Source organism: Plasmodium knowlesi (assembly GCF_000006355.2).
Source record: "Plasmodium knowlesi strain H genome assembly, chromosome: 4".
In the NCBI taxonomy this organism is placed as follows: Eukaryota; Apicomplexa; class Aconoidasida; order Haemosporida; family Plasmodiidae; genus Plasmodium; species Plasmodium knowlesi.
The window spans coordinates 67,679-90,284 of NC_011905.2; the positions used below are offsets into that span (position 1 = coordinate 67,679).

Consider the following 22,606-nt stretch of genomic DNA (forward strand, 5'->3'; position numbering starts at 1 on the left):
AATTAAATTTCCTCCAACAAAGAACAATCTATTTTATATTTAGATTAAAGCTTAGATTTAGTATTAGATTTATATGATGCTTGTCGATGTAGATGTACAAGGATTTTATTATTTGCCATTTCGCGGGGTACATTTTTTTTCTTTTTCTTTCTTTCCAAATTAGTAATTTTATATAACATTTAAAAAAGCGTAAACCTTTTACTTTAATAGAAAAAAAAAAAAAAAAAAAAGAGTACAGTACAACATACCACAGCACAGCGCTACTACCGCTTTTGTTCTCTTCGTCGAGTCTGAAAACTTCACTCCGGATGCGTCACAACGAACGTGGCTGTTATTAATTTGCTCAACCGAGTAGTAACTTTAACCAAAAAATGAATAAAAAAAGGGCCACGCTCGATAAGGTGGTGAGCCTTATGACCTTCAAAGGGTCGCTTCTCTGTTTGTCTTTCATTCTCTTCCTGGTAAGGCGATGAAGTGGAAAAAAAAAAAAAAAAAATCCAAACATTCCTCCCTTTTACTTTCCTGTACCTTCGGATGGACTAACAAGTGCATATTACATTCTTCACCCCCCCCTAGGCCCACCCCTTCAACGTAGCACCCGATAATCTCCTGCAAGGTGTTGAACACAACCGTCATTATAACTTCAGAATTTTAGCTCAGACGAGCCCGTCAAATGAGAAAACACAACTGGGGAGTGCAAAGACACAAAGCGCAGGGGTATGCACAACACATATGAAAGACATAAAGGAAGGCTCTGCACAGGTGAGCCAAATAGAACCGAGATGCATACCTCAACAGGCACATTCAGGAGAAAATGTATGGCCAAAGGGACCAAAAAGCCACTGCCATGGTATTCCAAAAAATCGATTGGGGAAATACAAAGTGAGCAATTCGAACTTAAGTAGCCAAATGAACAAGAAAAATAAAAAAATAAAAGAATTACAAGAAAGTAATTACCACAACAGTGATAAACATATTCCTGAGCAAAATATAAAACTGACAGAAGAAGAAGTCCTCATTAAGTTAAATAATTTAAACAAATCGGTCTGTAGGAAAGACATGTACCTCCTGTGGTTTAACTTCCATAATATCTATGTTCGAAAATACTATGCCATGATGAACGAAGTGTGGATGAATGCAGTATCTTTTGCATCCCGCTATAACATCCCAGAGGAAAATTTCCAAAAAATTTGGTGGAGAGTCTATGAAAAACTCATTACTGTACTTAGGGATAACGATAAAAGTTGCATAAACGACTTTTACAATTTGTTTGACAAAGGAGAATGCACATCTGATGAGTACAAATCCTTCCTGGAGAGAAGAAAGAAAATATGGACCGATTCTATCAACATGATGAGGTTTAAGTGGTAAAACCTTATCATCATTATGTTCAGATATGACTCCAACAAGGCTCCCAGAAGGGAAGAGAGACAATTGATTTCAACGACCATCACTCTCTACTCCTATTAACTTTCGTACAAGACGCATCTGGCGAATTAACCCAACCGACAAAATGGAACACTCCCCTAAGAGGTTCTTTCCTCCCTCCTGCCACCGCGTTCCATTGATATGCATTAAGAACGGCGAGAAGAACATTTATCTTCGTCCACGGGTTTCCCATTTTTATTCCTACACCATGGGGTAACCTCATCATGCATATAAATGCACAAGAATTCTTTTCTTACTGGGTATTGATTACTTCCACCCCTACACATTTGCTTCTCAATTTGTTACTCGCACAATGGAGTAAAAATGGATTCAAAAAAAAATGATAACCGCACACAATATCCATACCAAGCAGGTACATACCTTTGCGCGTTTCCTACTCTCCATTGCTTACACATTATTTGTTTACGTTTTTTTTTTTTTTTTTTTTTTTCTTTATTTTCGCTCATAATGAGTTTGCTATATTACTCTTAACTGTGTTTATACATCTGCCCAACAGTATGAAGAGAAGGCTGGGCTAGATGTCCTTCCCCTTACCACTTTACGTTTGACGAACAGTAATCCTTAAAGGAGACACAAACTCCTTAGTGTTTTTTTTTTTTTTTTTTAAATTGATATACAATTTTTTGCCAACAAGAAGGAGGGGGTACCTCTCCTCGCTAACGCTGCTACAGAGCTTCACTGAGAGAAAGTTCCCTATTCACCTTTTAGCGGTGAAGACCCCAAACAATTTTATCCTTTCACATGGTCGCATAAACGTTACATCTACCACATTAATTATTATTTGCTTTTTACCCCTAGGCGCGAGGCTATATATGTAAACAAATCGGTAGAAAATTCACTGTACCTCAGTGCATGGGAAGCATCTCAACCGAAATGAGGCCCAAAAAAAAAAGAGTCCAGTTTGGAGGGACAAAACAACTGTACATATTGCCTTCATCCCTTTTTTTTTTTTTTTTTTTTTTAACTCCCTGAATGTGCATAAAAAATTATTCACCAATTGAGCACTCGCTGAAGAACTATTTTTCATATACCCCATGTGATGAAAAAATAAATAATCCCTATATTTGAAGTTTTCTTTTTTCCTTTTTAAATTGACACTCCAAATGATGGTCTGGTCGGCCACCCTTTGGCATGAACATCGCAAAAAAAAAAAAAAAAAAAAAAAAAAAACATCCACAGAGAAAAATGCTGCAATAAGTGTCGGTCAGTTTTATCTAACTGTACACTCCTAAACCGAATGCACGGTAAAAAGGCATTAGAATATTTTTTTTTTTTTAATTTTTTTAGGGGGTGATTATGTACGACAACTACTCATAAAAGGAAAGATAAATGATGGCACCTTGTAAAGAGGGCGGAGTGATGCTTCTTTCTCGAATAATGAGCCCCCTTTTCTCCTCTTTCTTATATGCAAAGGCACTAACTTTTTTTTTTTTTTTTTCATCACTCAAAATGGATGAAAGTACGCAGATATATATCCCGGCCCCCTAGGCAGATTTATTCTGTTGCCTTTTCTACTGGGCCAAAATGTTCTAACGGTCCTGCCTATATTTGGAGGGGTGCACCACTGGGTATCACCACACGAGGCATTTTTCTATAAAAAAAGCAGTTCACTTACCGTGCGTACTAACTGCCAACTGTTGCCATTGATACGATTGGCCCCGGACTCTCCACCTTCCAAGCAACAACATCACATCGAATACACTTACAACTTTGTGCGCCTAATATATGTATAAAGGAATTCATTACTTATCATCCTCTTTAGGGGTGTTTGAAAAAGTAAAAAAATGACAAAATATGGTCCCTTAACATAGTGAATGATAAACATAGAATATGCTTTCTCTCTTTTTTTTTTTTTTTTTTTCCTTCTTTTTCCCCTCCTCCCCTTCTTGTAAAACACAAACATAGCGACTTCACCACTTCTGTCAAAATTGATAAACCAGATTGCGTTGCCTAGAGCATATTCAAACTTACAGGAAATTTTTCTATACTTACGTTTTTTTCATTTGTAAGGATCCCGGGAGCTACACTTCCTAGTTGTACGCCCCTCACACCAATCACACTCCAGCTTATATATCTGCGTCATAGAAAAAGAAAAAAAAAGAAAAAAAAAAATAATGAAAAAAAAGAAAAAAAGGAAAAAAAAGAAGAAAAAAAGATTTACCATACTCCACCGATAACGTTAATTCAAATTCAAAGGAGAATAAACTCTTTGTATAAATCAATTTTATTCACCATGGGAAGCATAAGGAGGAAATTCTTTTCGAATGGACCGGCTATCCCTCCAAAGGTTTCCATTTGCCCCCTCGTCATCATGCTCCTAGTGGTAAGCTCAGCGTCTGGGTCTAGTTCTATCATGTCAGCGTAGACACATATGTACACCACGACCGACACAACATGATTCCTTATTCCGTTACTTTCCCATTCATAACAATAATATTTTTTCCAAAGAAAATCCTGCACCTTTCCTTTCCATTCACAGCACCCATCGGAGATTCTTCATCCTTATCCAAGTGCAAATTCCTACCTCGGATTGAGGTGCTCCAATGAAGGGAGAAGCTTGGCCATGCCGATACATTCAAAGGTGCAACAACTGGGAGATGTGGAAAGAGAGGCAGAAGCGGAGTTCACAGAAGAACCCTCACACACACATGATCACGCACATCAGATGGGGCATCGGGTGGAAATCCTGAGTCCTCTCCAACATATGAATATCCCAACCAATACCAGCACGAACAGCCATATGCCCATCCAATCTAAAACAATAAACAAACGCCCCACGTATTTCTCCACCTCCGACGAAGCGTTCTTAAAATTGAGACTCAAAATTAATAACTATATAAACGAACACAGAACGGACCAAACGAAACACAATAAGGAAAGCGCCCGAACAAGGGAAAACGCCCGAACAAGGGAAAACGCCCGAACGAAGGAAAACGCCCGAACAAAGGAAAACGCCCAAACAAAGGAAAACGCCCAAACAAAGGAAAACGTAAAGAAAATAAAGCTCTTCGAACGACAATTAAAGGAACAATTGGATACCTTATACTTCTACGTTAGCAAAAAAGACATGTACCAGTTATGGGTAGATATTTACGACAAGAGAAGGCATACCTACATAGACATGATAAAGACATTGTGGAATAAATGTGTTTATATAACAGAGAAGAAGAAAATACCAAGGAAATTTTTATTCAAAGTTTGGTGGAACGCTTACTCCGATTTCGTAGAAGAGCTCCAAAATTATGACGAGTTAAATTTTAGTTCTTTTTACGACCTATATAACAAAGAACGCTGCCCCAGATATACCTTCATGCAGTTCATCATGGAAAATAAAAAATCTTGGGAGGAATTCAATAAAAGGATGAAAAATAAGTGGAAGAATAAATTGCTCGATGATTTAAAAGGATACTCCAAGTAGTTTCCTTCAAGGGTTGTCAAAATATAAAGCTGACTATACGGGGGAATAAAAAAAAAAAAAGGTCTAACAGAAAGGTAGGAAAAACAAAACCATATCCGCTGCATAATGACGACAAAAGCTACCACTGTTCCACACCTGTTAAGGTTGTGTAAAATGGAACTTCATCAAAATGTAAAACAGGGGAAATGGTACCATCTCCCCAAGGCGTAAAGGATCCCATTTATCCTATACCCAGATGGAGATTCTCACTCTTCGGTAATGCCAGCAGTGAATGTGGGCGTGATGAGTAGTAAAAATCAGCGTACTGGGGGGAAAAAGAAAAATAATTTTTCTTTTTTCTCAAAATGGAAAGCTGTAGGTAAATGTAAATTTATTTTGTCTCACCGTATCTCTTTTTTTTTCTTTTTTTTTTTAAATTGCAATGCCTAAAATGTAACGATGTTTGATTAAACACCCCTTGCCCTGTGGCTCCCTGAAGGTACATGCCTTATTATCATTAGTAGACATGGGGAAAAAAAAAAAAAAAAAAGTTTCACTGCATAAGTAAAAAAAGCTAAATCGATGTAAATCAATTAATCTTCCTTTATCATTTCTTCTTTTTTTTTTTTTTTTTTTTTTTTTTTGCCATCTTTTGTGAAAAGGGAAATGCATACATATCACCTCTATTACATGTGCGCGCTTTGATCTGCTACGCCAGAAATGCTGGATGAATTAACCCCATCAGGAGAAAAACCTTCGTTGGAACAAAAAACCGTTCTCTCAATTATTTATATATATATATATATATATTTTTAATGAACATATTAGCAATCGATAGGGGTTAGTATATCTCCACTTGCCCAATTTGTATTTGCTGCACAACTGGGAAATACCTTCCCCTCGTAATTGGAGACACACTCTTTTTAAATAATTAGCATTCACTGGAGAAAGTGACGCAAGGAGAAAAAAAAAAAAAAAAAAAAAAAAAAAAAAAAAAAAAAGGCGAAACGTAAGCAAACAATCACAGGGGAGACGAAAAAATTTAGTTAAGGACCTTCCATGGAGGGGCATAATTTTTAAGTGTCGAACTTTTTTGTGCAATCCGCAAAGCTCTAAACGATAAGCTCCACTTAAAAGGTTCGGAAAAAATTCACTTAAGCTAACACGAATTGGTCACATCAGCATCACTCCATTGGGTTTTTACGTTTCTCATTTATATGTGTATTCATTTTATCTTGGGGCCACAGGTACAATAATGTCGAAGGTCTCCACCCCATTAGCTTAACACACGGGAGAAAGTTATAAACACGAGCATGTTACGTGCGATGAATATTCATACCTTTACTGATTGGAGTGTACAATAGTGTGCATACCCTTATGTTCGTATACTTGCCTTCCCTTTGAGACCTCAAACTGGGGTGAGAAGTTTTTTCTCATTTCCTTCGCCAACACTTCATTTTTTGTGATCAATACTGTGTGCTCTCTTCGTGTGCTTCTTTTTACTTATTTTTCATCACCATTTTGGCTCACTCTCCCAGATTAATCACTCCACCTTCCACTCCTTCCGAAGGGAGGAGAATTACACTATCGCAAATGCGAAATGCGCCCTTTTTTTTTTCTCCCACCCCTTTGAAAATTTTCATCACAATATAAAGGAGCGCAATAAGGGGAAACTGCTTCCAAAGTTTCTTTCTTCCCGTTTTTAAGTAAATTTTTTTTCTATCCCAGCATTGCTCTTCCCTTCGGAGAGATACATCTTCAAGCTGCTCAACCACACACAGGACTCATTTGCTTACGGCCAGTACAGGAACCACCCAAAATGAGCTCCAAAGGAAAGAAACTCTTCGATGATGATAGTACCAGCCATGGGGGAAGGAAAAGGAAGCGACTGAAAAAAGTATCAAGCAGTTTGTTTGATGATGATGATGATAATGACAACGATTTGTTTAACACAGAAGATACCAGCGCATCTAAATCCAAAGGGGTTGTCGAAATTAAGGACGACGAAGATGCAGAACAGGGGGATATCTACTGCACCACAGGAACTACCTCCCCCAAATCAGTGCAGAATAAGTCATCAAAAAAACATGCGTACCATGATATCACGTCCTACTTCAAATCAAATTCCAAAAGGATGGAGCATCAAGCAGAGGAAGACAAAGAGGAAACCGGACATAATGTGAAGGATAATACAGGAGAAAAAAATACAAGTCTCTTCAACTTAGAAAGTGAAAAATTAAAAAACGAACCTTCTCATACGACCACCGGGGTGAAGAGGCAAAGGGAACAAGACCTATCCAACATGATAAACGAACTTAAGTATAAAAAAAAACACACCTCTCCAGGGAAGGGAAAAGCCAAAGAAGAATCCGACCTTAACAATAGCGGAGGGAATATCACAAAAAAGAAAAATGACACCACCTCCACGTCCACCATCAATGCAAATAAAAACAACAACTTCGACTACCTCCCTTTCCATAGCCTCAAATTTGTCTTAACAGGAGTTTTTAAAAATTTCTCTAGAGACGAATTACAATCCAAAATTAAAGAGCATGGGGGAAATGTTATGTCAGCTGTATCGTCAAAAACGCATTATCTCATTCATGGGGAGTACCTGGAAGATGGTCGAATGTACAACGAGGGAAAGAAGTACCAGAAGGCCTTGGAAGTGCAGAAGATGAGTAAGTGCAATATTAAAATTTTGAATGAGGAGGAGTTCTTACAGATGCTACCAGAGGAGAAGAACAAAACATCCAAGTGGGAAGATGCCGCGGACGGGAAGGATGATCAAGACGCATTAGAAAAGATGCAACAGAGCGACTTCACCAAGGTTGGAAGTGAAAGTGGCGCCAGCGGAAGTGGTAGCTATAACCGTGGAACACACAGCGAGAAGGAAACCCCACCCAAATGCAGTGCACCTGGAGACCAACAGAAAATTCTCAATCAACTATGGGTGGAGAAGTACAGACCAAGAAGCTTAAATGAACTTGTCGGAAACACTCAAAATGTACTGAAGTTAAAAAATTGGCTAGCTAGCTGGGATGATGTATGTATAAAGGGATTGAAAAAACAAGTAACGAAAACATTTAGAGGGGTGTACGAAAATGTAAATGCCAGGTGTGCCCTTTTGAGTGGCTCCGCAGGGATCGGAAAAACGACGACTGCAAAAATTGTGGCCGAAAGTTCAGGATATAACGTTATCGAATTTAATGCATCCGATGAGAGAAACAAAGCAGCAGTAGAAAAAATCAGCGAAATGGCCACTGGAGGGTACTCCATTGCTTCTATCAAAAGCCGAAAATTAACAAAAACTTGTATAATTATGGATGAAGTAGATGGCATGTCCAGCGGAGATAAAGGAGGTAGTGCAGCCATATTAAAATTGATAGAAAAAACAAAGTGTCCAATTATCTGCATTTGCAATGACAGGCAAAATAGCAAAATGAGAACATTAGCCAACAAATGCTACGATTTAAAATTCACAAGTCCTAACAAAAATAGTGTCGTCAATAGGCTACTGGAAATATGCAAAAAAGAGGATATCACGATGGAGCCCAACGCATTGGAACTTCTATGGGAAAGCACAAATGGAGATATGAGACAAATGCTAAATGCACTCCAATTACTCTCTAGAACGTATAAGCGAATCCAATTCTTGGACTTGAAAAAAGAGTTAAACAACTCTAATAAAAACATACAATCTTTAGCTAACCCATTTGAAATAACACTCAAACTTTTAAACTTTCATGAATCATCAAAATTAAAAATACGAGAAATTATGGACCTCTTTTTTGTAGACTATGAATTGATCCCATTTTTTATAAGTGAAAATTACACCAATGTATTTAATGATAATGACAAATCTACTAACTGGATAAATAAATGGATTGCCTACTCACAAATATCATACGATTTAGCCCTATCAGAAAAAATTAAATACAATATGAAAACTACAATGGATTTTTCCCTCCTTCCGCACTATTCCATCCTGTCATGTGTATGTCCTGTCATGCGAATTAAAATGTTAAAGGCATATATGTCTGGCAGAATTAATTTTCCCTCCGCCTTTGGAAAAATTTCCACCTTTAACAAGAATAAAAGGCTACTAAACGAGGTATGCTTTAACATGTCGTACAAATTGAATGTCTGTCCAAAGCACATGGTTACCTCTGGGTTCTTAAATTATATATATGCACAGATTATTTCTCCACTCCAAAAAAGTAACATACCCAAGGCCATCCAACTTATGGAAGAATATAACGTTACCAAAGAAATGATCACGGAAAATATCCCCTGCTTGAGATTACCCACGCAGGAAAATTTGTATGATAAATTGGATTCAAAAATTAAGGCGGCCTTCACTAGGCAGTACAACGCTTTTCATGTTATCAAGAATGATCCTAATATGATGCGCAAGGGGCTCAAGTCAACTGAGAAGAAAAGTTCCTTCAAAATGAATGAATACGAATCCGATGAAGACATGGACGACCTCAGTGAATCCAAAGAGGACAAGGACGACGACATACTCGTCAAGAGTAAGGTCGACAAGAAGCCTGCCAGCAAGGGGAAGGCTACCCCTCGCTCCAAGACAACGAAACGATGAAAATCGCTGTTGAACAGGACCAATCAACAGGAACGTATCCTTATCCATTGTAAAGCAACATGGTGTGGAGAAGTAAGGACATCAATCCTTTCTGCCTACCCCTCCGTGCCCTTCATCCCTCACTGTATGTTCTGTCAAACTGATGTCAATTCGACCTGGCTGTACATTTTGAAGGAGGCCACACCGATGCATAATGCACCTTTTACTAATGCCAGGGTGTGGAAATACATCCACCCTGAACTTTATGTAGTAAAATATGTACTTAATATATTTATAACCGCGTAACTTGGCCTCGTCATTATTTTCCCTTTCCCCCCCCCCCTATCTATGCAAACACAACTTCCAACATAGCTCACCTACGCTAAGGCTTCTACTTCTCACCACAAAATTTGGGAGAAGAATGCCCAGTTGTTAAATGATTGGCACTTTTTTTTTTTTTTTTTTTTTTTTTTTTTTCACAACATTTTAAATGAATGGTGTTCAAACTTGACACGCAGACCGTGTGTATTTAAAAGCACTTGTGTAGGCAGGCACTTCAACCCCATTGTACTCACCCCTGCCGCGGAACTCACCTAGTCATTTATCCAGACGGGTACCCGCGTTCAGCCTTGTCCGATCTGCTCCTCCCAGCGCGCACACTTTGTGTTGAATTAAAAGAGGCCATGTGCAAATAAAACGAATCCTTCACAATGACGTCATCCCCAACTTCGTAACGTGAATGTGTCGTGTGCCAAGAAAATGAAATAACGAGTCGGCAACTTTTTCCCTCTTTTTGCCAATTTTTCACAATTTTTGACAATTTTTTTACGATTTGTTTAGTTTCTTTTTTTTTTCTTTTTTTTTTTTTTTTTTCTTTTGTTCAGCGTCACCCTTGCTTAGTTTCACTTTCAGCTTAAGAGGAGGAAACGACTCCTCACACAATAAGGGCACCACGATTCCCCCTTTAGCCGAGTTTTCCCCTTCCTAAACGAGTAGCACAACGAAGATGCTTGTTCAGGAGAAGGCGCACCTCCCCTCGAAGCAGCTATAAAAGTCTCTTCTCTCAAAAGGATTGAAGTCCACACAGTTACGTTTTCCCCTCTCACAAATGAGGAAAAAAAAAAAAAAAAAAAAAAAAATAAAAGAAATAGATGAGTATTTCCCGCCGTCCCTACGTTTGGCTCGGCAGATTTTTCCCGTCCATTCTGATTATACCCCTTCTTCCACTCCTAACGCTTGTATCACTTTTGGATAATGTCAGCAGCTTCGACGTAACTCCAACTCGCAGTAGCATCACGGCGAGAAAGGTACCTATCGTAAGACTGAACAAAATCATTTCCATGGAGAAAAAAATATCGAGGAGGAAATCAGACGAATTCATCAAGGATGGAAATGTAAAGCTCAATAACAAAGTTGTTAAAAACCCCGGAACACATATCGATGTATCAAAAGATAAAATAAAAATTTCCGGCAAACTGGTCAATATTGTGCGAACGCAAAAAATGATTAATCGAAATGACAACAATTTCTACAAGTGGTTTGTTCTTCATAAACCGAAGGGATTCCTATGTACATCCAATGACGAGAAGGATAGGGCTTCCATATATTCCCTCTTCCCACAGGATATTATGGATAACTACCGACTAGTTTCCGTAGGTACGCTTTTCTCAAACCATAAGCGTTGACCTTTTTTCCTTTGCTTCTCACGTATCATTGTACGCGAGAGATGCCTGCTTCCCCTACGATGAAACTGTAGCCACTACTTGCAACCAATGTGCATATAGACACATTATCGCTGGGTAGAACTCACCATTATGGAGTAAAGAACATCCTCCTTGTGGTGCTACCTTTTCGAAGGGTACAGTTAAAATCATCTCTTCGGTGGGGAAAAAAAAAAAAAAGAATTGTTAACCCTTACTGGGTTAATGATATTTGATCGAGAAAATGACCCATAAATTCTTTCATACTTTTTTGGTGTGTGCGCCTTCCCCCTTCTCGCAGGCCGACTCGACCGAAACACATCCGGTGTGCTCCTCCTCACCAACGAATACGCTTGGGTCAATAAACTGACGCACCCAAAATACCAACGAATAAGAACATACAGAGTGCACATCGAAGGACCTGCACAAATGAAAGTTCTCAAACAGCTAGCCACAGGTATATATCTACAAGACGATAATAGAGGAAAAGAAAATAAAAAAATAGTGAAAAAAAAAAGAACACAACCAGCATTTATTGAAATATTAAGGGAAGAAACCATAAAAGTAAAAGATCAAGTCAAAAAGGTAAGTGTATTAAATATTAGCGTACGCGAAGGAAGAAATAGACAAATTAGAAAAATGTTTGAACAAATAAACCAACCAGTAATTAAAATAAAACGAACTGCCTTCGAAAATATAACCCTCAAGGATGTATTTTTCCCCAAGCAGTACCGTGAACTGACCCAACGGGAAATCTCTAATTTGAAGGCACGCCGCTTGTAACAAGTGGAGGAGGAAAGAAGAAAAAAAAAAAAAAAAAAAAAAAAAAAAAACATAAATTGGGTTGTAGAAGACATAAAAGGCAACAAAAGTGAACGTGGATACAACGAAGACGTTATGGAAAGCCCACTATAATTTCCTCATCTTTCTCCCACTTCACCCATCGAAGGCAGATGGAAAATGCTAAAAATCCCACCACTTTGTACACAGATATCTCCACAATCAGCGCACCCAATCTGAAAATGCCCCCAAAAAAACATCATCAAGTAGCAACGTTATACCAGCAGGGGATATTCGAATTGATACAAAATTATACACAACTGGCAGCCAGGGAAGGTGCACATCATCTGGGAGGGTAGAAAAACGTTTTATGGAACTGGTTAAAAAAATGAAAAAAAAATAATTACAAAGCGGGGGAGAAACGTACACAATTGTTTTAAAAGTTGATACTCAGGTGGGAAAAAAAGAAAATAAAAAAAAAAAAAAAAAAAAAAAAAGGAAAAATTCGAAGGCGTACGTTTACACATACACCTTTGAGCTTTCGAACTTTACAGTTTTTCTCCTTTTCAGTTACCTTATTTTTTTTTTTTTTTTCCCATCTATCCCCCTTTCTGGGGTCCTAAAAAATACCTCCAAGACGCATCGCAAAGTAGAAAACTGCTTCTACCGTAATACGGGTTATCAACATCATCCTGGTGCTCTTCCTTCTATTTCACAAAAATGAGAAGAGTACCAACGTTTAAAAAAAAAAAAAAAATGGCTAACTTCAGTCAAACGTTTTCGACTTTTGTATCATGCTCAAAATTTGGATAAAAACTGCGTGTGGGTATGGGGAATGGGAAGAAGAAAAAAAAAAAAAAAAAAAAAAAAATGATGTTGTGCAGACATATGTATTTTTACTCATGCGTCTAAACTCACAGGTAGGTTTTCCATCCCGTCTTACCGGATCCAATAACCACAAAAATGAAAATTACAAGAAGTATGGGCCCCACAGGATGTTTCTTTCCCTTCTTCACCAATGAGGTCGGCACGTTGCCTCGCTGTGTTATGTTGTTATCAAAGGCGTCAACCTTTTGGCTTATTTTTCTGTTACTAGCCATCTATGCGTGGGAAGAAAGCGAAAGGAGGTATACAAAATGGGTAGACATACAAATGTAACATACGCGTGTAGCATTCATTGCCAGCACGTATGCGTTGCTTAACATTCCTAGCGAAGATAAAATTATATATGCAAACAGTAGGAGGGGGGAGGGGTGTCAGTGGGTTAACATTATTTATGTTGTTTCTCCTTCGTCCATTTTCCTATTTTTCCTTTTTATTTCCCCTCCTCCTTTTGGGCCTCCTCGGTTCCTCTCTCCTCATACCTTGTTTAAAAAACGAGACTTGTACTTCTTATGGACTTTTTTGAACGACTTGTAAAGGCTTTTTTCCTTAAGGTTTTTCACGAAGTCTTGAAGGTTATCCATATGAAGGCAGGTATGCGTTTAATATGGCCATATGCTCAAAAGGGTCACATGCACAAAAATGCAAATATATAAAAGCGTATAATAATAAAAATGCACAAACGCGCAAAAGTACAAATGTACACTATTTGCTTAATCACGAATAAGGACGCGTAATTTTTACTTGTACGTACTGTTGATAAAAAAAAAAAAAAAAAAAAAAAAAAAAAGATTGCATACTTCGCATAAATAATTAACCACGCAAAGCAACCACCTGTTGAGTAAACTCAAGTGAACAACTTTGGTCACGTTTGACACCACCTTCGATTAGATGATTTTATTGCCCTCCTTTTTTTCTTTTTTTCCTTTCTTTTTTTTTTTTTTTTCTTTTTTTTTTCTTTTTTTTTTTCTTTTTTTTTTTTTTTTGCTCTTTCGCACATTTCTGTTTTGCCCCCCAAGAGAGGGCGCCTACCCCGTCAGCTCACCTATTACATGCAAGCAGTTAAACAAGTACATACATACAGCTACATGTATATGCGCAACTTTGCTGATCCCCCACCTCGTATTTCTTTCAATATGTAAGAGTACATTTCCATTCACATAACATATTTAATTTTTTTTTTTTTTCTTTATTATCCTTCCCTTAAGTGATTATTCAGTCAGAAAATGTAAAGTGCCTGTGGTGGATTTTTTTTTTTTTTTTTTTTTTTCTTCTCACACAAGTCAGTAACCTTCTGTTCGAAGCCCTCGTAGAAGTACGTACACCACTACCACCCAGAAATACACACAAGTGGGGTTATTGCCCTCTCCAAGATGTTCACGCAATTTTGGGCCACCCCTTCAATCTGCGCGCACTTCATCCTTTCGCCGTATTTTAAAAAAAAAAAAAGGCACATAGGTAGGAGAAGCGCCTAAGTTCGAATAACCGCTTCACACAAATCGTATAAACGAAAGCACGCACATCCGCTTTTGCCTCGGGTTTTCCACCATTAGCCCCCCGTACTGCAACACAGAAACATGATAATCATCAGGCGCATGCCCAAAGTAAAGCTCCTCGGAACAACATTTTTTTTAAGCAAACCTACCCACTTCAAGTCCACTTATTTTATTGGCTCCTCGTCGCATAGCCGCTGCTCCTACTGCACACGCAGAAAGGAAGAGGACGAGAGAGTAGCACCCAAACAAGAGGCAACTCACCAAAAGAAACAAAACTCGGAACACAAAACAAACGACAGAGATGGCGACATGTGGAGCTTTCTAGCCTTTGAAAAAAACATCACATTTTTTTCGGTCAATTTTTATATTCTTCTTGCTGCTGTCCTGGCTTTGCATTTTTACAACAAGGCGAACGAAGGTAACGGCAACAGTGAAGTGGAAGAAGCCAAGGAGCGAGAGCGCAAGAATTTGCTCGAAATGGAAAGGAAAAGAAAAAAATTGGAAAACTGAGGCATTCCCATTCACTGAACAGAGAAATCAACAGCAATCGCTGCATAAATATTATACTACAACTTTTATAACACTCTCCCCTACTCTCCGTTTAATCAAAATATGTGTTATCACAGCTTAACCGCAAAATGGTAACCCATTTTCGCTTTTTTTTCTCACATCAGGGATGATACAACGTAACATTTCGTAAAAATCCCGTTCAAGTGTCATTCATCAAGTTCGTTTCTCTGTCCAGGTATCAATTAGGACATCTCCTCGGATGCCTACTCCGAACTACTTCCTCTCCGGAAATGCAAAAATGTGTTAAAAAAATGAAAAATAAAATAGATATAAAGAGATAACATTTTCCCCCCTAATGGACCTATAATATCCATTGCGGAAAAGCTATCCTCCAATTAGCTCAACTTTTCACGTTCAGTGAGAAAAAAAAAAAAAAAAAAAAAAAAAAATTCCTTAATGGTAATAAAACGGCAATTACACTCCAACGAATTACAAACACGACTAGCGACCGTGACACGTACTGCTAGACATGTTTATAATTTCGAATTGGGTCCCTTCTTCCTTCCTGTTCCATCGGAAAATCTTCTGTTATATAGTTGTCTCTTCTTTGCCCTTCCAGTCAACTTTTTCCTCTTGGACACCTTGGGGACCTTGGGCGTTTGGTTCTTGACCTTTCCCGCACGAGCTAATGATCCGTGTACCTTTCCTATGGGGGGGAGGTGAGGGAGATTAACAACCGGGTGCATATGTGTAAAATGATCGACAAGCGGTATGTATAATGAAAGGCAGCGGTATGTATAATGAACGGCAAGCGGTATGTATAATGAACGGTAAGCGGCACGTATAATGCCTCCCTCCACTGCACAACGAATGCCTGCAGATGCGGTGATACATCCCGTTGCGCCAACTTTGTAAAAAACGACACTTTAGGAAATCAAAGCAACGATACGATTATCCGATAAAATGGAAAAAAGAAGCATTGCACATGTGGCATAATCTTGCGCACATTTAACGTAAGGGGGTTGAAAAAATAGTCAACGGTTAATCCCATTCCTCATTCTAGTCCACCCCATCTGGCTAAAGCCTCTGACGGGGTCACCAGGCGGGGCAACACAAAAATATATACACAAAGGGGGGCTAAATCGTCGTGGAAATCACCTTCCCCACACATAGCAGAAAATGACTTCCTCGAATTACGAAGCTGCTTAGCGCTCCTCAACGTTCCATAACTCAATGCTTCGTTAGGAACATACAAGCATTTCTGCTTTGCGCGCACGTGTATATCCCACATTGGTACATCTCCCGCAATGCGTTCTGTGCGCAGCTCTTGGCCCTCAGAAAAGCTACATTTCGCCTCTTAAAAATAAAATGTATGCTTACCCATTTTTTCTTTCAATTGGCGCTTCTCTTATCTTAAATCGTGTATCTCCTCTTTGGAGTTAAATTCAAATCTTCCGTAAGGTGAGGTAAGTAGTAACTGCTGCTTCACTTGCAAAAAAGTAATTTTCACTATAATGGTCAAGATTTCCGTTTTGCTTTTTTTAACAAATGTGGTAAGTTACGCAAAGTTGAAAATTATATTTTTTTTTTTTTTTTTACTTGGCTTACATTTCTAATGCAGAATGAAAAAAAAAAAAAAAAAAAAAGAGAAGAAAAAATAAAAAAATAAAGTAAGAGTAATTTAATATATATAGGGGGAAGCCAAAACGGGGTTTCTTTTCCTTTCTCTAGGGATTTTATTATTTATTATTTTATTATTTTTTTTTTTGCGCCTTTTTTTTCATCGCAATAGGAGTAACGGATTCCCCTTTGCGGTTTCATTTCGCCGCTTCGAACTTTCTGCGTATTCCGTTCCGGTATCTACAAAAACAAAGGTGGGTAGTGCCATTTTTTTGAAATTCCTCAGAAGGCTGCGCATACCATTAGCAATTTTTCATTAACCCCCGCGTTGCATCTGTCGGGTGCTTTGTAGCACCATCAGTGCGACTTGCTTATTTAAACATGGGATTTCCCATTTTTTCCAAAAAAAAAAAAAAAAAAAAAAGCGTATGCCAGGGCACTGCTAGTGGAAACCCAAAGGACAAAAAAAAAAAAAAAAATTATAAAAGTTACACGAACTATACAACTAGAAAAATAAAATGACAGATTTTTCACTCCTATGCTTCAAACGCTTCCATCTCCACCAACGCAAGGATGTTATTCAATTCCGTAGTGAGCCATACCTGACAGGATAAGAACACAAAGGGGCGCACATTTCTTTTTTTTTTTCTTTCATCCCATTTTAACAACCACCCCTTTAAGCATTTTCAACGACATTTTTTAATTCACAAAATGAAAAGGAACAAATAAAAAAGGAGAGAGGGTGGTGATGGTTTCCTGATTGCCATTTTGCAATAGGATTATTCGATTGGCCAATTCCGAATGCGGCAAAAATGGCTCGCCATAAAAACAAACAAATTCAAAAGGCGAATTTCTCGGCTACAACAACACTGTTTATGTACTATTTTCGGGAGGAAAAAAAAAAAAAAAAAAAAAAAAAAATGGCACTTCTTTTTGCGCCCAGCGAACAAATCATATTTTGCCATATTTTTTACCAAAAAAAGAAAAAAAGAACATTTCGATTTACATAAAAAAAGGCGAAGCAAAATGCAGGTTAAGCAGACGGGTGGGTACGTACAAATTGTGTGACCAAATGATTACACATGCCTAGGATGGTAACCACATCCTAACTTTATTGATCCGCTTAATGTGTACACATGGTATTATCATGTCACCTATGTTCACACCTCAATGCGCATGCCGACCGATGCCTTTCGAAGTCGCTCCACCACAGTTTGGCCGAGGCCAACCGACACGGAAACAACTCCAAAGGTGTCAGGTAACGTAGACTCCAATAGCGAAAGCCCAGATTCCGAAATAATTTTCGCGCTTAGGAGATATCCTGGGTCTTCATTCTTTCCACTCAAGTGGAGGAAGATCTTCCGCTCCTGCTTCTCGCTGTTCGCATGGGCACCATTTCCAGGATCCTTTCTCCCTTTCTCGTCCTCTGAAGAATTCCCTTCCCCGACGTAGGATTGCCCAACCACCGCACACGACCAAAAGGCCTTCCTCAACTCAGTCGCCGTCTTTACCGTGTGCAGCCAGTCAACGTACTTCTCCGCCAAATAGTTATTCAAACCAAATGGACTCAGTGCAAACGCCATTACACTATTAAACATCTTCTTCACGGTAGATACTATTTTACCTAAAACGTACATGGGGGTTGTCAAGTGCGCGTCGTATTGCTGATAACTGACAATTAGGTTCTTCCCATACTTATAATTAAGCAAATAATTTGACCACAAAACGTAGCCTTCTTCTGCTGGAGAATAATTTGTCCCAAAGCAGTATCCAAATTCCTCTTCATAGTCGAAAAACGATTTTTCTTTTTTTTGCTTTTTTAATAAATAGGAACTTGCCTCATCATTCACCACTTTGTCATATTTATTGTCACACAAGTAATGCTCATTATAACCATTTTGGACATCCTTCTTGAATTGCAAAAAACTTTTTATGGTGGTTTTCCCCACCGTTCTGAACTCACTGCCTTCCGCGGAAAGCCTTATGCGAATATATGGACATGGCTGTTTGTACCTTTTTAAAAATTCCTCTTGAATTATAAATGTTCCCAAATCGCTAATGGCTGAAATGAACGATGCGCTGTGAACAATTTTCAGTTTTTTTTTCTTGGCAATTTCGTTGAACTCCTTGTATATGTTCAACATGAACGTATGCTCACCACATACGTCTACGTAGTGACAATTCGCTTCCACACACGCCTTAACAATATTATACCCGTATGTCGCATAGGGACCCACTGTACTGATGACCACTTTGCACATACGGCAACAACTTAAAATGGAATCGTAGTTACCAACATCGCATTGTTTTGTGTCAATCTTTTCACTACACGTTACACCTTCCTTTTCTTTCATTATTGACAAAATGTCGCTAATTTTTTTTGTACTTCTTACTGCGCACAGAAGTTTTACCTCTCCACTGGAGATTCTCCCTTGGTAGTTTTTCAAAAAATACTCCAATACCATTTGCCCGGTGTACCCCGTGCTGCCAAGCAGCAGGATGTCGTACTTCTTCCCGTCCATTTCGAGTGCTGTAAGATACGGCTAAGGGGTGGTTTGCCTCTCCTGCAGTTGTACTTATACCCACACCTACGTATATTTATAATTACGCCACTATGCACACATGTACGTGTGCCTTGCTGCTTTTCCTGTCGTAAGATCGAATCTCTTTGCTCAACCTTTGCGAAGCATACAAACGATAAGATGGCACGAGGTGAAACAAACTCAAGTTATGCGCAACTCAATCGGATAGACCTTTCGCTATTTCTTTACAGCGTAATGTTCATCCGAAGGAGATAACAAGTTCGTGAGAAAATTATACAGAATGATGTACTGCACGTATCAAGACAGACAAAAATAAATAAAAGTACAAAAAAAAATAAAAAATAAAATAAAATAAATAAATAACTTATTGAGCCTATTTGATAAAAAAAAAAAAAAGCACATAATTTACGACATTCGAAAATATTACAATTATGTGTCCTTCCCCATGCTTAAGAGGACTTTCCCTATCAACTAAAAATGTGGACTCATTTTGTGTATCCCCATGTGTACGTACCTACATGCGTCACCACCTGTAGGTACACCCCCTCAGATCAATGACAAAACGATTTATCACATTTTTTACTCGCACTTTTTTTAAATAGCTAGCTACAAAAAAAAAAAAAAAAAAAAAAATGGCTACATTTTGGCTAACTGCATACTTCACGAAGAGTAACCCCCTTGGAAGAAATACCCCATCTGCCCTTCCAATTAACCGATGGGAAAACTACTATACCAGTTCAGGGGAAAGTGTGTACAAGGGAAGGGTGCTTTTTTTTTGGGGGGGGGAGACATAAGCAACATATATTCATATTATGAAGGTAGATCAAACCTTTTTTTGGGGGTTACTCCCCCCGGTTGTGTGGTGCAACGCCGCAAACACAACTTAGCGTCATACTCGTAAAGCGATATACCAATAGACTGTTCCACCAAACATAATATAACTCTAACATGATGGGAGAGCGCTAAAAATTTATGCCCCCACTTTGTATCCACCGCGAATTATATCCTAAAATGAGCATTTCGTCCATAATTCATTTTTCTGGGGGTGGGGAAAGGCCGGTTGAACATACGAAAAGGTTGGGGATGTAAGGGGGTTCTCTTAGTGGTATATTTTTTTTTTTTTCGGAACCCCTTAGCCAGGTAGCAATATGTATAAAAAATTTGTCACATAAAAAAAGGGAGGCTTTTTCAGCTTTTTTTTTTTTTTTTTTTTTTTCGTTTTAAAATGGTTTTCGTTCCGTTTCGTTTTTTTTTTTTTTTAATTGTTTAAATAGTTTACGATGGTATATAATTATTTTTTCCGTTTACGTAATTTTTTTTTTTTTTTTTTCAAAATCAGTTTTTAAACATGGAACAGTTTCTTTGATGAACGATTTGTTCCGCGTTTGCGGGTTTGTTTTGTGAGTGCTTGTACGTTCGTTTTTTTATGGGCCCTTTTCCATACTTGCTTTTTTGCGTATGCTGTGCGCGAGCAAATGACCGTTTGAATAACCAAAATGGAAGAAAGGATATCCGAATGAACAGTTAAGCGGGATTGCCACACGTAAGGTAATGGGAAAGTGAGAAAGGGAGAGAGCGCTATGCTAAGAAAGAGTTCCTCATGAGGGGAAAAACAAACGAATATTCGCCCCCGCACACCACTCGTGACCCTTCTGCATAAATACAAATGATGAGAATACCTTGTTGAAAGATTTTGATTTTATAATCAAATGATTGTTTAATCCTCTAAGAAGATCTGATACCTTTTGCTTACAAAAGAAGGAGTTACATTTTGTGTATTTCCTCCATATGAGGGATACCGCCGGTGCGGGGGAGGGAGATACGGAGGTCGGTATTTTCCCTGCCATACCTGACAAAGATTCACTCCCCACTGCTTTGCACAAAGCAACATGAAAAAAGAGTTCCTCTTCCCCCCAGGGGGAGAAAACCTCACTATAAAAACACAAGTATGCGCCGCCAATTTATTAAACCAAATTACACTTTTTAAAAAAAAAAAAAAAAAACCATTGAACGATTCGAAGAGTTATTATTGTGAATATTTTTTTCCAAAAAATATGTCCAAAAATATTAGCTTCAAATCTGTTCATATAACAAATGTATATACGGTGGCTTTTTAAATTTTTAATTTTAGAAATGTCAATCCATATATATCACAGAGAAAAAAGCACCATCGCTTTGCGTGATGCCGGCGGCGCACCACAATGTGTACAATCGGTACATTTTGAACATGGGAGGGTGCAAAGCATCTACATATGTGCATATTTTTACATTTTTTTCTTTTTTTTTTTTTACTCTCCCTAAACAGTGTGTCCCGTTGGAGAATTAATGCCGCCGTTGTAGGCGGGCGCACAGAGATAAGAGAAAGCCCGCCTTTTTGAGATTCCTAGACCCGCGTTCCAGAAAATCGCATAGGCAAATTTGAGTTTATAAAAAAAAAAAAAAAAAAATTTCGTGTAAAGGTATCTAAGAGAAATTAGCCAAAATGGAAAAGACACTGTGTAATACTAAATATTTATAATATGGAAGGCCCACCACAGAACAATCCTGTTGTGTAAAAATACCCCACTACCCAGGGACGCCTCTTTCCTTTTTCCCCGCATCTACACTTCGCCCCGAATGTGCCGAATGAGTTTAAGCTCAAAACATCCTGCAAATATACATACACAAAATGGGGTGGAAAAAGAAAGGGAAAAAAAAAAAAAAAAAAAAAAAAAGGAAAAGGAAAGAAATGTAAAAAGTTTCTGTACTTTTTTTTTTTTTTTTTTTTTTCTTTTTTTCTCCCTTTCTTTACATTCCGCTTTATCCCTATGTTGTGTAATTTTTTCATAACAGGAAGGAAGGTCTGAGATGCTGCCAATAAAGAAGACACAAAGAGGGAAAAGGACCAAACATGTGGTTACAATGTTTGTCTAAAATTTTGTTCCCACATGGTTTGATTTTTCTCCCCTTTTTTGTTTCATTCCTTGCGAATTCTTCTTTAAACTTTTTTTGAGAAAAAAAATATTGAAAAAGTATTAATTAGCTACCAGAAATCCCAATCATACATTTTTGGTCTGTTCCCTTTCTCTTTTTCCTGGAAGGGGAAAGGAGAAGACCAGTGTATGGTTTTGAAAAAGCTAATAAGCAAGTATACGCAATTGAGTTCGATTTTTGAGATTTTTCGATCGTCCTAATTGTGTACCTTCCTCTTTCCATGTATGTGTGTGTAGTGGGGGAGCTTTTTCCCCCCGTTCCCACCTCCTTGGAACAGAAGAAACGGTCAACACTTTTGGACACTTCCGAGAAATAACCCAATTCAGACTACTCGTAAATTCATTCGTACAGGGGAACAGACAGGAAAAAAGGGAAAGTACAAAAAAAAAAAAAAAAAAAATGGCAACCCGAGCAGTCGGATATTTGTACAGAGAGCAGCTACCACTAGGACGCAAAGACAAAGCAATTAGAAACGCAGAGTGGGCATGTTACACCCTCAACGTACACGCACATAAATAGATATACCCATCCCTTCATGCTCGCACCATGCAAACATATTTCACAACGTTATTTTGGCACTTCCCCCGAAATATACCTCGTAAGAACTGCACACATGATACAATGTCATTGCAGGTGGCACTTCTGCGGGGGAAGGGGGTATAGAATGCCTCTAA

The 22,606-nt window shown here is 38.3% G+C and overlaps 8 protein-coding genes and 3 non-coding genes across 11 annotated transcripts; 8 read left to right on the plus strand and 3 right to left on the minus strand.

The window, feature by feature from the left end:
* Positions 1–371: 371 nt before the first annotated feature.
* Positions 372–1,371, plus strand: PKNH_0401100 (Plasmodium exported protein (PHISTc), unknown function; the record flags this gene model as incomplete). Its single annotated transcript, XM_002257804.1, has 2 exons — positions 372–461; positions 577–1,371. 2 exons carry the CDS (start codon positions 372–374, stop codon positions 1,369–1,371), a joined length of 885 nt encoding a protein of 294 aa, XP_002257840.1.
* A 2,311-nt stretch (positions 1,372–3,682) lies between these two features.
* Positions 3,683–4,867, plus strand: PKNH_0401200 (Plasmodium exported protein (PHIST), unknown function; the record flags this gene model as incomplete). The annotated part of the gene is made up of 2 exons (XM_002257805.1): positions 3,683–3,772; positions 3,929–4,867. 2 exons carry the CDS (start codon positions 3,683–3,685, stop codon positions 4,865–4,867), a joined length of 1,029 nt encoding a protein of 342 aa, XP_002257841.1.
* Positions 4,868–6,665: 1,798 nt separating this feature from the next.
* PKNH_0401300 (replication factor C subunit 1, putative) lies at positions 6,666–9,449 on the plus strand (the record flags this gene model as incomplete). The annotated part of the gene is made up of 1 exon (XM_039113849.1): positions 6,666–9,449. One exon carries the CDS (start codon positions 6,666–6,668, stop codon positions 9,447–9,449), a length of 2,784 nt encoding a protein of 927 aa, XP_038969461.1.
* Positions 9,450–10,579: 1,130 nt separating this feature from the next.
* Positions 10,580–11,911, plus strand: PKNH_0401400 (pseudouridine synthase, putative; the record flags this gene model as incomplete). Its single annotated transcript, XM_002257807.1, has 2 exons — positions 10,580–11,084; positions 11,430–11,911. 2 exons carry the CDS (start codon positions 10,580–10,582, stop codon positions 11,909–11,911), a joined length of 987 nt encoding a protein of 328 aa, XP_002257843.1.
* A 763-nt stretch (positions 11,912–12,674) lies between these two features.
* On the minus strand, positions 12,675–13,374 carry PKNH_0401500 (ribosome associated membrane protein RAMP4, putative; the record flags this gene model as incomplete). Its single annotated transcript, XM_002257808.1, has 3 exons — positions 12,675–12,724; positions 12,852–13,008; positions 13,273–13,374. 3 exons carry the CDS (start codon positions 13,372–13,374, stop codon positions 12,675–12,677), a joined length of 309 nt encoding a protein of 102 aa, XP_002257844.1.
* A 993-nt stretch (positions 13,375–14,367) lies between these two features.
* Positions 14,368–14,796, plus strand: PKNH_0401600 (conserved Plasmodium protein, unknown function; the record flags this gene model as incomplete). Its single annotated transcript, XM_002257809.1, has 1 exon — positions 14,368–14,796. One exon carries the CDS (start codon positions 14,368–14,370, stop codon positions 14,794–14,796), a length of 429 nt encoding a protein of 142 aa, XP_002257845.1.
* Positions 14,797–15,329: 533 nt separating this feature from the next.
* On the minus strand, positions 15,330–16,180 carry PKNH_0401700 (40S ribosomal protein S30, putative; the record flags this gene model as incomplete). The annotated part of the gene is made up of 2 exons (XM_002257810.1): positions 15,330–15,502; positions 16,177–16,180. The coding sequence occupies 2 exons, from the start codon at positions 16,178–16,180 to the stop codon at positions 15,330–15,332; spliced, it is 177 nt and encodes a 58-aa protein (XP_002257846.1).
* Positions 16,181–17,576: 1,396 nt separating this feature from the next.
* Positions 17,577–18,938, minus strand: PKNH_0401800 (uncharacterized protein; the record flags this gene model as incomplete). Its single annotated transcript, XM_002257811.1, has 1 exon — positions 17,577–18,938. The coding sequence occupies one exon, from the start codon at positions 18,936–18,938 to the stop codon at positions 17,577–17,579; it is 1,362 nt and encodes a 453-aa protein (XP_002257847.1).
* A 1,688-nt stretch (positions 18,939–20,626) lies between these two features.
* Positions 20,627–20,702, plus strand: PKNH_0401900. Its single transcript, XR_005506368.1, has one exon. It is a non-coding gene; the product is annotated as a small nucleolar RNA snoR01 (small nucleolar RNA).
* Positions 20,703–20,962: 260 nt separating this feature from the next.
* On the plus strand, positions 20,963–21,120 carry PKNH_0402000. The gene has a single exon (XR_005506369.1). It is a non-coding gene; the product is annotated as a Plasmodium RNA of unknown function RUF2 (non-coding RNA).
* A 459-nt stretch (positions 21,121–21,579) lies between these two features.
* Positions 21,580–22,218, plus strand: PKNH_0402100. Its single transcript, XR_005506370.1, has one exon. It is a non-coding gene; the product is annotated as a ribonuclease P (non-coding RNA).
* The last annotated feature ends 388 nt before the right edge of the window (positions 22,219–22,606 follow it).